General features: G+C 50.5%; 1 protein-coding gene across 1 annotated transcript in view; it reads right to left on the reverse strand.

Moving 5' to 3' along the window:
- LOC119106845 (uncharacterized) overlaps positions 1–15282 on the reverse strand; it is a 69602-nt gene that overhangs the window by 14310 nt on the left and 40010 nt on the right. Inside the window, exons 3-5 of the mRNA XM_037230191.1 lie at positions 11065–11270; positions 7308–7443; positions 302–435 (exon numbers count right to left, since the gene is read on the reverse strand). Of these exons, the coding sequence (XP_037086086.1) occupies positions 302–435; positions 7308–7443; positions 11065–11270 (476 nt within the window). The remainder of the gene's footprint in view (positions 1–301; positions 436–7307; positions 7444–11064; positions 11271–15282) is intronic.

Here is a 15282-nt window from a genome sequence, read left to right on the forward strand (position 1 = left end):
AGTTCGTGCCATTAGGGGTCATTTTAAGTAGTTTTGCAATCTGGTCGTCTAAGTAGTGTAGCCGCTGTGCTAACACGCCCGCGCCGTCACGAAGACCGGGCCGGGGGCGGCGCGGTGCATGCGATCTGGCCGGCCGGCCGGGTGAGTTTACTGCCATGATGCCCTTGCCCGCTGGAGAGACACGACAGCACGTCACGGCCCGGTGAAACGAGGTTGTCACGCCGCACGCTGCCGCGGCCGGACGCCGCTCGCCGCCACCGCGGGTGACCTCGCCCCGGGCGCCTCACCCCGGGCGACCCACCTGCTGGCCGTTGATGTGCCAGTTGAGGAGCGCCGCCGGCTTGGAGCGCCGCGACGTGCAGTTGACGGACAGCTCGTCACCCAGCCGGTACAGGTCCTTGCCGCCCTCGATCTGCGGCGGGCTCTCCGGAGCGGCTGAGGCACGCGCACGACACCGGTCGATGAGCTGAGCAGCTGCCCAGCTGCAGGCGATGTTAGCCACCAGCGGCGGCGGCTCCCCGCCGGTCGCGGCGCAACAGGCGTGAGGAACAGGCAGTACAGGTTGGTGCCATCACCCGGCCGAATAATGATTTTGGCGTCTCGGCGCTATCTTGTTGTCTGTTTAGATGTCTGCAGGGCAATCTGGTCTGGGTCAAAGGACGCCAACATTTGATTTCAAGCGGTGCTATGAGGCCACCTGGGTTTACCCTGTGCCTTTACCTCGGATGATTTCGCACGTGCAACTTCACGCACGACAATGATATTACACGCTGTAAAGGTTGCACCAACACCGCCTTGGAACATCTTCAAAACTAAGTTTGGTGTGTTCCTGACAATGAATGCTTCTGCGCCACAAGTGCTGCATACCGGCCATTTTAGTTTATTATTTAATAGTCAAGTAACCAAGTTGGCGCAAAGTTTGATATTTGACATGATGCAGCATTCAAACGAATGACCATTCTAAAGGCCAGAGCAGCAATTAGGTTTAACAGAGAGTCACTTCACACCATCAGGACCACTGAACAAAACCGTGCCGCGCACAGAGTACCAAGAATGTTTGCCGGAGCCTCGATTTTCACATATTTACACCCTGCCTGCCAGTAGGGTGCAAAACAGGTGAAAATCCAGCCAAACGGAGTTGTACTACGACCCACTGAAGGTTTCGGAAATACTGACGGAAAGGTAGACATGATTGTAAAACGACCTTTCCTGGCAAACGCTGCGACGCTGTTATAGATCACGGTTATTCTAAAGTCGTCTTATATAAAAATACTAATGAAATTCATTCATACTAATTAAGCTGCCTGTTATACCGCGCCCAGCCGGGGAGGATCATCCCATACCGTTTTCGGACACGGGTAAAAAACCAACTCTGGCAGGCAGCAGCAGCAGCAAGTTTTCAGTGCCTGTTAAAGGATGTGTGTGTAGTGTTTTTGATTTTCCAAATACACGTATAAGGGGAGTTTTGCAACTATTTACGGACAATTTTGGTGCTTAAATGTGCGTTTGGGTCTTGTAACAGTTTTTACTTATTTCTTTTTATCGGTCGCATCGATGGCTGTGCGTGAACATATCCAACGCTAAAAATGAACCAGTCAGCAGACAGAAAAGGATGAATGCACTGGCTTATATGTGGCGAGTAACTGCGCGCTAGTGACGTGGCCATTATCTAGGTTGCTGCGGTCTCATGCGTACAGGAGACCGCTGACGGCATAGAGCAATACACACTGGAGGATCCCTTTGATTAATGTGAGGCGGAAAAATATGATGACCTGAACGCGCCTGGTGTATCAGCGGCATCGCAGCAGCATTTCAGCGCATGCACCTTGTTATTTCGAACACCGAATTCGGTGCACGTGCATTCGGAATACGGTCATTAATTGCAGGGTATAGGAATCTTAGCTGCCTATAGCCGCTGCCAAAACAACGCAGAACGATTACATTGTGACAGCGTCTAGTGCAGCCGATTGACACGACACAATACTTGTGCCTCATCTCAGTTTAAAGAAGGTCAACATGAATTAATCGCGATTCGTATCAGCTGACCAGCCTTACCTTACGGCCAACCCCGTACACCCGCAGCCCTCAGTTGAATGTAAAAAAGGACATCAACATAATGACCGCCACCATCGCGGCGGCCATCGCAACGTGATCTCATCCGACCCATTTGGGAAAACAAAAATGGTCAGAACTAACTCCACACCGTCTTAGCGCTTATTACCGTGCCCTCAATATTCGTCTTGTCGCCTTAACATGAGTTTTAACTGCATCTATCGGAACGACACTTTTTTTTACCTGGCTTAACCACTGGTGACCTCAAATTTAATCTAAGGTCAAATATTTAATGTACATCAGCATTTCTTGACGAGACATTCAAAACGGCATCTTTGTTTTTCTCATACCGCGTCTGGAAGTTGGAGATCTCAGGAGAAATCGACTTGCCCCTTCTGGCCGGGCGTGGTTGTCTCAGAGCCCGACCGGGCGCGAGTCAAGGATGTGGTGAGGGGTCATCATAGCTCCGAATATTAGTGGAACCTAACTTCCGAATATCGCGCAAAGAGCTCGATGGCACTCGGATATCAAGCCTACGATGGAAAACGCATTTGTCTTTATCCGTTATTATCTGCTTCGGGTCGTGGCCTCGGCGGCTATCTGCACAGGCCTGCTAGTGGAAAGTTAAGACATGTTTTACCCGACCTGTTTTATCACACGCCTGGCCGACAAAAAACGTTCACGGGTGAAATTCTCAACCTGCTTTATTGTAGGCGCAGTTCCCTAGAAATGTCCCCGAATAAACTTTCTCTGTCGCTGCAGCGGCACCAGGATGTGCATTTGCACTTTGCTATGACAGTCCTGAGTTTGAATTTACTGACAGCGTTGCAGTGTTCCTTGCTGCCCAGCTTCCAGCTTTTGTGCTTTGCTGAGTTCGGTGCGGCGCAGCTCTCCTCGCACCGTTCCTGTGTACCGCACAAGGCCTCTGGCGCTCAACTGGGTCACGTCTGAAATCGCTGCAAACGACTTAGTCTGGCCCGTCTTAAGCGTCATTCTGTCGCCGTTAAAAATGCAGAGTCTGACAAGGCATTAACATTTCACATTCAGCGTCCCCCCGGCCAGCGGAGCGGGGAAGGGGGGGGGGGGGGGGCTTCGATCGCGTATGCGAGGGCGTTGTCGGAACCCTGACAGACATGCCACACGAATTAGACGGCTGGTGAGTCCGGCTTCCGTGGCGAAGTCGGTCAGGCGCAATGCCGGCGCTCGCCTCAGAGAGACTACGATCGATTTAATGTGCCAGAAAATATCATTATCTGCCCTAAAGCTGAGTCATGTCGTCGTTTGCCCCGTCATCACTTATCATTAGCTTCATCAGATGAGACTCAGTAGAATTGCTGCTGACGAAAGTTGGTTGGGAAAGGCCACCTTGGCTGACTGGACTGGCCGCTCGGCTCGAGGTGCGCAGACTTGACGAAGTGATCCGACGAACACAGTGGAGATGACTGAATCGTGCTGGATCTGATGGGAACCTGCTATCATGCGCGCGCTGCATGAAACGAACTGAAATGCTATTGCACTCGCATCAACCAAGAAAACGAGCGGAGGGCAGCAAGACAATGACAACGAAACTGAGATGCAAAGAGGGCAGAACTGTCAGTGGTAGAACCCAAAACCCCACAGGTCTGAATATGCGCGGCGAGATGAATATCTATGCCACATTTCGGTCCAGATGAGACCTCCGCGCGTGGTGCGGCGAGAGCAAACTTGTCCCATAGGTCGATGACGACGGTCGGCTCCGCACCAAACTTTCCAGAGGAGCAAAGCACATCGGCTCCCACGTGCTGATCGATTCCAATCTGCTGGTTGTGAAGAGACGGATAGATTGAAAGCCAGAATATACAAACCAGTAGAACTTTTCAACCCAAATTTAGTGATGAACGATGATGAAAATGGTTTTTCGAGCGAGTGTTTATCCGCGACGTTACATGATTGCAACGACTTACACGGTCGCACCATCAGCGCCTGCTACTGAAACCCGACTGATTTTTGCACATTTCAGGCAAGATAATTGGGGAATTTTGTACGATGTCTCGTGCGTTTCTAATAAACGCCGTTGAAAATCAACTGCAGCATCAATACGACAGAAAGCCTACGCCACATGAAACTGCATGGATCCACCAACTATTCAAATGGATAGATGGAATACACCGCTATCCGTTCAATGACATATTAACGAGTGACCACTCTACCACTGTTTCCCGCAACGCTGCGTCAAGCCACATTATCATTTGCTGTATTTTCGATACCTGTTGCCCGTTACTCACCAGACGTACGTTGGCATCAACCAAGCGCAATGTAAAGGCCACTGCGAAAAAACAATTTAGACTTACATCTCACTGAGACCTGCATCAAAGAGCAGGACGTACATAGGATTTCAGGACGGAGGTGGGGCGCAACTCAAAATTTTCCACTGAGAAATGGTTTAACGCGGCGTAGGAGTGCACAATTCCTTGCGCTTCATAAAACAGCACTCTGTATTCTCAGTCATCTAATCTTTAGGTGTGAACTTGAAATGTTTAGCTGCGAATACCTTATCATGTGCATATTAATCCATACTATCGTATCCATTACCCAGGTATGCCCGTGCATCCCAGCAAGTTAATCACGTTTATCGTGTCTTTGATCGCGTCATTTGTCTAACCACGTAGCCCAAATCTTTGTGAATCCTAAAGACCAGTCGACTTTGACGCCTTACCAGCTTCTTCTGGTACATCCGTATACTTGATCATACCTTACCACCTCTATTCCTAGCATCCCTTTCATTTCCCTAGTCATATCAGCCCTTTGATTTTCCTATATATCCATGTTATCGCGACAGGATATACGGGACCACAAAAATGCATGGCTGCACCGGCTTGATAACGTAATACAATGAAATGCAACATAATAAAATTATATAGAGATTCTGTGAGGTATGGGCGGTGGGGGTGGGGTGCCATATTTCCCTCTCTTTGTAAGACGCAAAACCTGGGGTTTTGTGGAGGTGTACGCAGGGCTGATTTTTTTCTTTTTTTTGTTGCGTGAAGTGTGATGAAAAATGTTCGTGTTGCGTGGGTGGAGCCCGTCCCCTGCCTACTCCCTGGGTCTCATTTGGCCACCCAGAAGCCCCTGTGACGGATAAGTGAGTCTCAACTGGCGAATGTTGACATTTGAACCGCTTAAGGGACTTAAGCTGCTCACGGCCTGTTTCCCACTTGCAAGTCTCCTCAGCACACAAATATCCTCCGCACTACCCGGGCGCTCTTGCAGGGTTTTCGCGTGGCGGTTAAGATGCGCGCCGGGAAACCAGGGGTACATGAGGGCTTGATTCTCCTCGGTGCCGCCCTATCTGCCAGGGTGATGTCATGTAAGCAGGTGACGCCACACGGCCTCAGAAGCTCCGTGCGACGTAAAACCCCAATGGTAACATCCGTTCACGGGCCGCACTGGCCTCTCGACCTTCTGTGTACTCAGGTCCCTCTGGTCGCTCACGAGCCGTTTTACTTCATCAGTGCCCTTCTGGCCGCTGATGGCCCCTCTGGCTACTGACGAGCCTTTTGTGGGTGCGGCCCCTTTCTGACAGCTTAAGGTACTTAACTGGTCGCCCAGACCCCCGGTCACGAAGAGGAATTTTTGATCACTTGTGTGCCCATCTGGCCATCAAGGTTTTCGTTTGGTTGCTGATGGCCTTGTGACCACCTAGCGACCCAACTGGTTACCAGAACACATATCTTGAACTGAACGACCTTTTCGGACGCCTGTACGGGGAAGGGAAGGTTACAAGTGCTCAGGAGCTTGTGGGACTACTGAGGGACCACCCTCGCGCCACTAAAGAGCCCTCTGTTTTCTGAAATGATCTCCGAGTTTTCAGGGCGCACGGTCTGTTCAGGGCCTTATTAGGACCTCAAAGAACTTTACATCCACGTGATCCTCTGCATAATCGCGGTCTGTCGAGCTGCATGGGGTCTATTTCTCCTCTCAAATGTCACCTGGTTACCACGGAGCATCTCAGGTGATTTCAAAAGCGGTGCAATCTTATACCTGATCCTGTTAAAGAATCCCCGCCTGCGAAAAGTGTGCCAAAAGGCTGGGCCCTGGATCGGCCAGTAAAATCGGAGTGCAGGAAGAAATAGCTGTTCCTATGAACTCCCTTGCAAAGCTTAAGGATTATCATTGACGATAAAATTATATTTTGAATATCTTGGGTTTAATCTTGCTGCTGATGACATATTAAGTAAAGTCTTCGAACACCTTCTGCGCGGAAAGCACATCAAAGTGCGGCTCAAATGGGCGGTGCATGTCGGTGTTCAGTCACGAAATTATGTGGTGGCCTCAAGTACCGCTCTCCTCTAGCCACTTTTTGCTGCGCTACGCTGTAATGCGATTCGAAACAGAATGGAAATTCCAAGTGGCATAGGAACCAAAACCACGCTCATATTGACGTAAAAACCTGCCGGCCACAAATCATATGGAGTTAGAATATCAAACGATGGCGTGTTTCAAAGTAATTCCCGGCGAGGAGCGCAAATCATTGACTGAAGCTCAAGTTTTCATCCGCCATGAGGCGGCGCTCCGTCCCGTCTCGCACGTAGGCAGCAGAGTGGGGCGCTTGGCGGAATCTCATTGTTTGTAACGGTTTGCTACTTCATAGCCTCGTTCAACGTCATATCGCATCCCAAAGCTAAGCAACGAGAAGTCGCCAGTGTGAAGCGGTCTGAAGCCTAGCTCACGCTGACAGCTAAACACTCGATCCTCACATCATTGCTCCTGGATCTCTCTTGGAAGGTCACGAGCATCACACATCATCTAAATGTGATCAGGTCTGACGCAACGGAATGCATCATAACTCACGATGATCAAACAACCCCCGACATATTTAAATAATTGTATAAAGTGCATATGTGTGCATCATAACTCACGATGATCATACAACCCCCGACATATTTAAATAATTGTATAAAGTGCATATGCAATGGAAAGCCCATGGTTCCTGCCGATGTCTCTAAAAACCGTTCCTGAAGCTCCTACAAAGTGACAAACGAAAACCTAATTTAGTCAGGCTACGCAAAGATCATTTCTAGAAAATTCCCCAGATTGCGGAACATTAGCCTCGGCGTTTTTGGGTGCACCTTCAGTAAATACCAAGGGGGCGAGAGCGAAGACCCTCGCAGAGAAGGTTTGTACACTTGTGGCCAACATATGCAACTCTGTACACAAAGCTCGTACAGACGCATGCCCACGACGCGTGCGGCGACACCAACTCCGACTTCACGCACCAACAACGAGGATGTGGCCGGTGACGATGACCGTGTCGAACGACGGCGCGTCCACCGAGACCTCGCAGCCGTACTTGCCCGACGTGGCGAAGTCCACCTGGAGCAGGCGGACGCGCTGCCGGCTGGAGCCCGCCATCTGTCGGGAGCACGCATAGGCGGTCAGCAGGTGGACACGCTGGTGGACCGGTCCTCCGACCAGAGAGGTCATGCGGCGCCAATCAATGCGTGGACGAACTGGTAGCGTTGCTTCCTCCTCTGTGTGGGTTCATGTGTCTAAAGCCGACAGGTGGATACACTGACAGCTGTAGTCCTCAGTCCGTCGAGACGTTACATCTGAGAGCAAGATATGACGAATTTCGGAGGGAGCAACCTTGCTTTTTTGCCCGTCAAATAGATTAGCTCTTCAGTGTCATCATGGTGTCAGGAGGAAATGCCATTTCTTATGACACTAGTTTACGGAAAAGTCTTGCTTGAGATGAGTTTAGATGGTGTAATATCACCATGATGTCGCTAGCACACCGCGCGTTTCCAAAGCAAAGACAAGTAACAGGTGCCATTTCCGTAACATGGAAACGGTACGCAAATTCCACGCTTCGGAGCTTATCCAGACACGTGCCTGAGCCAACATCCGGAAACATCTCAAAACGTCTCGGCCAATATCCCTGAAATCAGAGCATCAGCGACACGGAGGGCAAACAATTTCGTCAAAGACAGCCTGAAAAATCGTAGTGGTGCGACCGCCCGCATTGGCACGCGGCTGATCACTCAATCGAGCGTGGGCCGTAAACTGGTGGCTCTGAGCCGTGTTGAAGGTTTTCGTTAGATATCGGCAGCCAGATTAGCTACAAAGCCGGTAGAAAGTTCAGCGCTCCTCTTCTCAGAAGAGCGCCAGTAATCAGGCGTCGTGCTGTTCGAACCGGGGATGGAGCGCGGAGTCCAATGTATAGTGTAGAATATAGCAGCAACGACACACATTTCATGACTAGGCCATAGAGTCACGAGTTAAGGTCACATTTTTCAGGCCCACAGCTTAGCCATGCGCGGTACAGTCTAACTAGAATCAAGACTCTGCAATACTGTGTTAAAACCAACGGCACACTGCTCAATATGACTACATTCAAACAAAATATGCAACATATAGGTAAGAATAGGTCACTGATCTAAAATGACCCTGGCCAACATATTGCTTTTGAGAACTACTGCCTAACGTAATCTTTGTCGCGTATTCAAATGCAAAACTCAAAGCAGCTTTCCATAATTTTTATCACCATGACCTTATAAAGGTCAAACAAAGCCACTGAACTTGAATGAGCATGTGACCTTTTACTTAGAACAGGTATCTAGGTTCTGATTACACTTAAGAGACCAACTTTGAGTTTGACCTTGTTTGACCTTATTGGGCCCGAAGGTCATGACATGGGAGACTGAGACTTTGACCTGTGAGTTCACGTACACACAAATACACCTCGTGAGTTTTGTGTCTTTGGCTTTCTTAGTTCCTGAAATCTCAGAGGGTCAAATTGACCCCCACCCGAGCGAAGGGAATCCAACCGGCCACCCGAGCGCATGTTAAGCAACTCGGACTCATCCCGCCACGGGTGGGTGGATCGGAGGGCAGGCGATTTAACCAAATGAGCTATCGGGATGGGCTTCAGGTATCTCTATAAAAAAAACAGTTTGATTAGCTCCATCACTCTGAACAACATGTAGACATATCTGAAATAGCTTTAAAGCGAAATGTGTAAATTCCAACAAACCACTGATGGGGTTGGTGGAAGGGGTGTAGAAAAGCAATTGGTGGATTTACCTGAGCGTCCAAAGTTAGTATAAAAACTCAAAGACATGTGAGACGGGGAAACGTCTGCCCTGTCATGGTATGATAAATGTCAGACAGGCCAGTAGGCCCGTACAGGACTGTCCAAATCCGTATGCGCACGACTATAAGCGAGCCGTGCCCTGAGACGTTCCAAGTATTGTGGCGTTATATAACTATTGTGTCGCATACTTGTGAGTGATACGTTTCCCCAGCGAAATGGTGTATCAATAAAAGATTCCGAGCAACTGGGAAGCGAGAGCGATTACGCCGATTAGCGTTAGACATAGCGTATCGCCTTCATTCGTAATTAAGCTTTCCAAGACACGTTTTTATAGCCACCTCGTATCAGGCCCGGGCTAGCCGTCCAGCAACACCATCAAGACGCGCCTCATCTGTCCTGCCGCGACAATTAAACGGCTCTCGCTCGATTTGGCTGGTGGGGAAATCTCCCGGTGTTACGGTCCGTTAGGCGGGACCGTTCACTCGGATATGCACCATCTGTTGAGGTCGCATTAGGTGATGACAGGAAGCTTTTTTAGGGGGCAGCATCAGCAGCTGAGCATCCCATGTTATATCTCACGGCAATTGCTTCCTCTCTGACAAACGTGGGATACTATATCACGATTTGGCAGCAATGGAGACATGGCTCAGACGCGGTGCCGCGTTTGGTGCGTGTGGTTTTAAGGCTCACAAAAACGACATTTAGCTGACACTGCGAGGGAGAATATGTTTTGGTAACCAGTTTGCGAACTGACGGATCTAATTTACAAATTATTTATAAATTGATGAGGCAGGTGCATGACGAAACCCTGCTTTGGTGAGATAGGTGGGTGGCCGAAATGTACATAAGATGCATTTGAATCCAGTATCGTGTTCTTAATGCGTTAAAAACACTTCATATCAGGTTGTAAAAGATGGACATGAATGATACCCAGCAAAGGTGTTAATCTTCAATGCCACAGACACAGGGAATCGACAGGTAGTAGTAGATTAACGTTTAGAATAGTGAAGGTAGTGTGCGACAGCGTAAGACATGAGGCCAAGGTGGCAAGGCTTTTCGGAAATTGAAGGGCCGTTTCACCCTGCGAGGCAAACATACCATGTTTTTCAATAAAAAATAAAAGGAAGGGGGAAAGGGAGGCGTATATATATATATATATATATATATATATATATATATATGTACATAATCCACTGAGAATGTTGTTGACACTCGTTGACGTGAAGAAGTGCTGAAGCTATTCAACTTTTGTAAACGAGAAGATCCATTCCCTGATAATGCACGAGTCGTTGCATTCAAGCCAATTACGTTCAGACGAGTGAACGGGCTGGCCTTTGCGACGGCGCCGACCTGCCAATTGGAGCTCTCTCCGCTCGGTGTGTCGTTATCGCCAGTGATGTCATATTTGCAATGCACTTTAAGCTAAATGATCTCAAGTTCAGCAAGTACTGTATCTTAAGCTTTCATGGGATATGATCGCGAGCACCTCTTTATGATCGCGAGCATCCCTTTTTGTTCCGAATCTTGGCTGTCCCGCTGCAAAACCCATTGTGAAGTTAAACACCGCTATTAAAAAAAGAAACAAAAACGATTGCTTGCGGCTACATATACTCCTGCGTTTTCGCGGTAAATTCTGCGCGAAATCACCTTTCAATTGTTCACAACGATGTAACCAAGTAAAATGCATCCAAACGACATAGGTGACGCGACCTCGGCAAATTTGATACTGTCAGGCCTGCTTCATCATTTTCTCTTTGCATTTGGAGGCCGTCCTGTGGCTGTATCGATTTTCCGTCGCCTCCCGGTGGACAGATATGAATACAAAGCGTCTGGCCGGGCGGCGGCGACGGCGCCCCCGGGGTTGGGGAGGGGGGGGGGGGGGCGCCGGCGGCCGGCGGTGAATCGGCCCGGTTCGGTATGCCCGAAGCGCACCCACTCACATCGACTCGGATGCCGGGCAGCGGGTACATCCGCTTGGCGATCTTGGGCGTGGCTATAAAGTTGTAGAACTCCTCGTTGTCCTTGTACCACTTGACCGAGTAGAGAGTCTCGTTCTCGAGCCGATACCGGCAGACGAGGTCGGCCGTCTGACCCAGGAGCAGGTGCGATGGGATCACGTGGTTCTGCATCTGCAGCGAACCGGCGCCTGCCGACACACACGTGACCGGGTCAGGTCAGGCGAGAGCTCAGCTGGCTGGTCGCAGGACGCCGCGTGTTCAGCAGGGAGCCAGTGCAGCTTGACCATCTGGAGATTACATCGCGCATGCAACGTACCCCTTGACCGGGTCAGTCGAGCGTGGAGGCCCTCGCCTGAGCGAAATGTTCAACGAGCAACATGTGAAGATTAAAATATCAACATGATTCATTCAGGCTCATCAGCTGGATGGGATGGAAATAGGCATCACGATCCGTATGTTCATTTTATGGTTCGAGATAGCGTACCTACAATCCCACTAAGTGTCATAGTAGTACCGGACCGCGTAAATGTAGTGGTGCAGTGCAGATTATCTTTTCAAAAGATATTCTTGGTGGTCAGCTAAAAAGCAAATTGCTGTCGAAGACGCGTGGCTTGCCATAAAAATAGCGTTCTGTTTTCCATCCGAGCTTAATCCTAACATACCCGTATCGAATCTCGAGCAAACGGCTAGGTTTGTGCAATCCAAAATCTCGATTTCTTCGATAGCCGGGATATCAACTCATTTAAGTCAGCCACCCGAAGTAAATCAGGACCACTGTGCTGGCATTCTGCAATGGAAAGCACGTCGCCACGTTTTTCTCACAGAAATCCTTTTTGCAGGGCTCTCCGTCGCTAACATTAGCGAAAGCAATGTCTGTCTCGGGTATCTAGCCTATCGCAGGCCCTCACAGTCCGTGGGAGGCCGTCCATGTGACGAAAGAAAACATTTGTCCAGACTTTCCGTATTTTTCCAAGGCTACCGCTGTTGAATATCAATGTTTTCCAGGGCCGAAACGAAACCGAGAGCTATCTATCTCCAGCGGCGGCTAGATGTGTGCCCCATAAATCTTCTCGTCGAATGGGACCAAGATTTACGGCTTCTTTTGCCACAAACAGTTTCAATTAATCCAGCCAAGATATCGAAACAAAATACGACCGTCCGCTCGACGTTCGACCCTGGAAAAACACGAACGCCAGTGGGCCGGGGCTTTGTCTCCCAGCCGGCCACTGCTCAGCGGGCTCGCCGGCGGCCAACACTCCGCAAGACGGCAGCGCGAAATACGGAGTTCCGGAAAGGAGAGTCCGACTGCGCTGCAATCGGAGCCGGCGCCCTTCGACCTCCGGTCGCTGTTGCCAGCGGCGGCAGTGGCGTGCTGGCGAACAATGGACGACTGAGGCTGCCGAGATAAGGCGGCCCGGCGGGACGGCGGCCTGACCGGGGGGACGTCGCGCCGGTGACCCAAACGGCTCGAGGATGCCGGCGTGCCCGCGCGCCCAGCGGCGGTCGCGTACTTATGCTGCTCTGTTGTACCGGCAGATTTGATTCGGCCGCTGGTGGACGGGTGGGCTGGCAGTTGCGCGTTGTGGGGTTTTCAGAGTGTGGCTTAAAGAAAGGGTGCATCAGGTCGGACCATTTCTTCCGCGCGGTGAGCGAAAAAAGCTTTGAAAGGCAGCAATCCTCTTCCACCGGCTGAGAAATGCATTTCCTTTTCTGGTGATGTCAATTTCCTTTTTCGATCACACACACTCGCATACCTACCCGACGCCCAACTCGGCCACAATCTTTATCTTTACAACTTCGTGCCTGGGGTATGTTAATGGCGTTTCGTACATGGGATACGTCACCATTGCAGCGCAAATTCCGGCCAACTCCAGCAAACTCCGTCCAAGGTAATCAGGAAATGTTTCAGCGTTATAAGATCAGAAAACTGTTTCAGCGAACAGTGCTGGTGCTCCATGCTACTACAGGGTGCACCCACACGTGCAGATGAATTCCTTGGCGAGCAATCTTTACCGGAAAACTAAACCGATTTCACGAAGGCTGCCGCTCGCTGCGGTGGTCCCTCGATGTGTGCTGAACATCGCCATACGCAGTGAAAGAGTGTGTTACACGCATTGATGCTTGGATGTCTGCACGTCCTCATGTTTCTGATTTGCTGCATTCAATGTGTTCCCATTGTTGAAACGCCTGAGAAGTTCTGTTGACCCGGCCTGGCGGCGCCATTTGGCTTTAACTGGGGAACCGCGATGAGGCGCTGAGGAGACGGACATGTTAACATCCCCTGCGGCATTCCTCGCCAGTGATGGTGCAGACGGGAAGACGGTTACCATTCGTGACCACAATCACGCTTCACTTGTCACCATACGCGCGATATTGTCCCGAACGTGGCACTATGCGCGGCCTGAGTCGCTGTGGGTTTTGAACAGGTTTGGTGTCGGAGGGGTACCTCCATCTATCGTTGGGGCGCGCCGGTGGGCGGACTGTCCTCGGAGCTAATGACCTGTCATGACCCGGGCCGCCTGGTGCTGACACTGATGGAGCCACTGCGGAGCCACCGGCGGCCATCATCGCGGCAGGCGGCAGCGGCATCGAGTTGCAGAGAACGTCACGTCGCGGCAGACGGCAGGGGCATCGAGTTGCAGAGAACGTCACGTCGCGGCAGGCGGCAGGAGCATCGAGTTGCAGAGAACGTCACGTCGCGGCAGACGGCAGCGGCATCGAGTTGCAGAGAACGTCACGTCGCGGCAGACGGCAGCGGCATCGAGTTGCAGAGAACGTCACGTCGCGGCAGGCGGCAGGGGCATCGAGTTGCAGAGAACGTCACGTCGCGGCAGACGGCAGCGGCATCGAGTTGCAGAGAACGTCACGTCGCGGCAGACGGCAGCGGCATCGAGTTGCAGAGAACGTCACGTCGCGGCAGGCGGCAGGAGCATCGAGTTGCAGAGAACGTCACGTCGCGGCAGACGGCAGCGGCATCGAACTGCAGATGACGTCAGATCGCGGCAGGCGGCAACACCAAGCTGCAGATGACGTCATGTCGCGGCAGGCAACAGCAGCATCAAACTTTGTTTTTGCTGGTAACGCTTAACTTTCTGAGGTGCATATCGGAATAAGTAAACAACCGAACTATTTTCTGGGGGAAATTCTTCCGAAAAGGGCGCAGTAATTGTTGCGCAATAATTGTGATCTTAAAGAAAAAGTTTGGGGTTTTGAAAGTTTGAACATTTGTATGAGGTTTTGAAATGCAACAGCCATATTCAAGACCTTTTGATGCAGCTAACGGCCATGCCCTTCCTAGGACTTGAAACACTTTAGTTCCCTAATTAGGAGGCTGCAAAGATGTGCGAGAGTAATTGTGGGCAAGTATTTCAAGGTCATCTTTGCATTCATGACGCCATAATAATGCCATTAAAATCCTATCATTTCATAACCCATGCTGCGATCAAGACTCAAACAAATATGACGGTTGAATAGTTCATAGCTGGCGTTCGTAACCACGATTTCCAGATATAACGGCTGTCAATTGGCTCTCAGTCAATATTGCGCAAGGTACGATGGCATAATTAAAAAAAACGGCGCATCGAACAGCATCTTTATTAAGCAGAAAAATTGTCACCTAGATCATGTACTCTTTTCTACTTAAAAATAGAATAACGTTGATAACTGAGCTTGTTTCATTCCATGTGATGCTTGCTTCAATATCTTCGAATGTGAAACGTTTCCTTTTAAGTGAAGTACTGTCAGCCAGCTGTTAGCTGGGCATAGGTCAAAGCATGGGTTTATGCGACGATTGCCCGGCAAAAGTACAAACAACGCAAAGTCGGGGCAACGCCATATGCCCCGCACCTCTTGCTCAGTGCCATAGCTCCAGCAATAAGAGATCCACTTGTGCGGCATGAAAAATACAGGCGCCACAGTGCAGGACTGACAGGCTGTTGATCAGCATAACACTTGCGTCGAATACTCAAGCCGACACCGCCTCCGTGACAATTGGTCCATTTCGTCTGCAGCGTGTCTATTGAAGCCACCCCGCGCCGTCGTGGCAATTGACGGTCGGCCACGGCCGGCGGTCACAAATTGAAAGTGTTATGCTCTCGCGCGCTGCCTGTCCGATACCACTCAATGGCCTCATTCAATGGAATCGTTTCGCGGCCGCCGCCTGCCAGAAGTAGGGCGCGCTCCACCGAATCCCAACGAATC

Source organism: Pollicipes pollicipes, unplaced genomic scaffold (assembly GCF_011947565.3).
Source record: "Pollicipes pollicipes isolate AB1234 unplaced genomic scaffold, Ppol_2.1 Scaffold_2555;HRSCAF=2994_pilon_pilon_pilon, whole genome shotgun sequence".
NCBI lineage: Eukaryota > Metazoa > Arthropoda > Thecostraca > Pollicipedomorpha > Pollicipedidae > Pollicipes > Pollicipes pollicipes.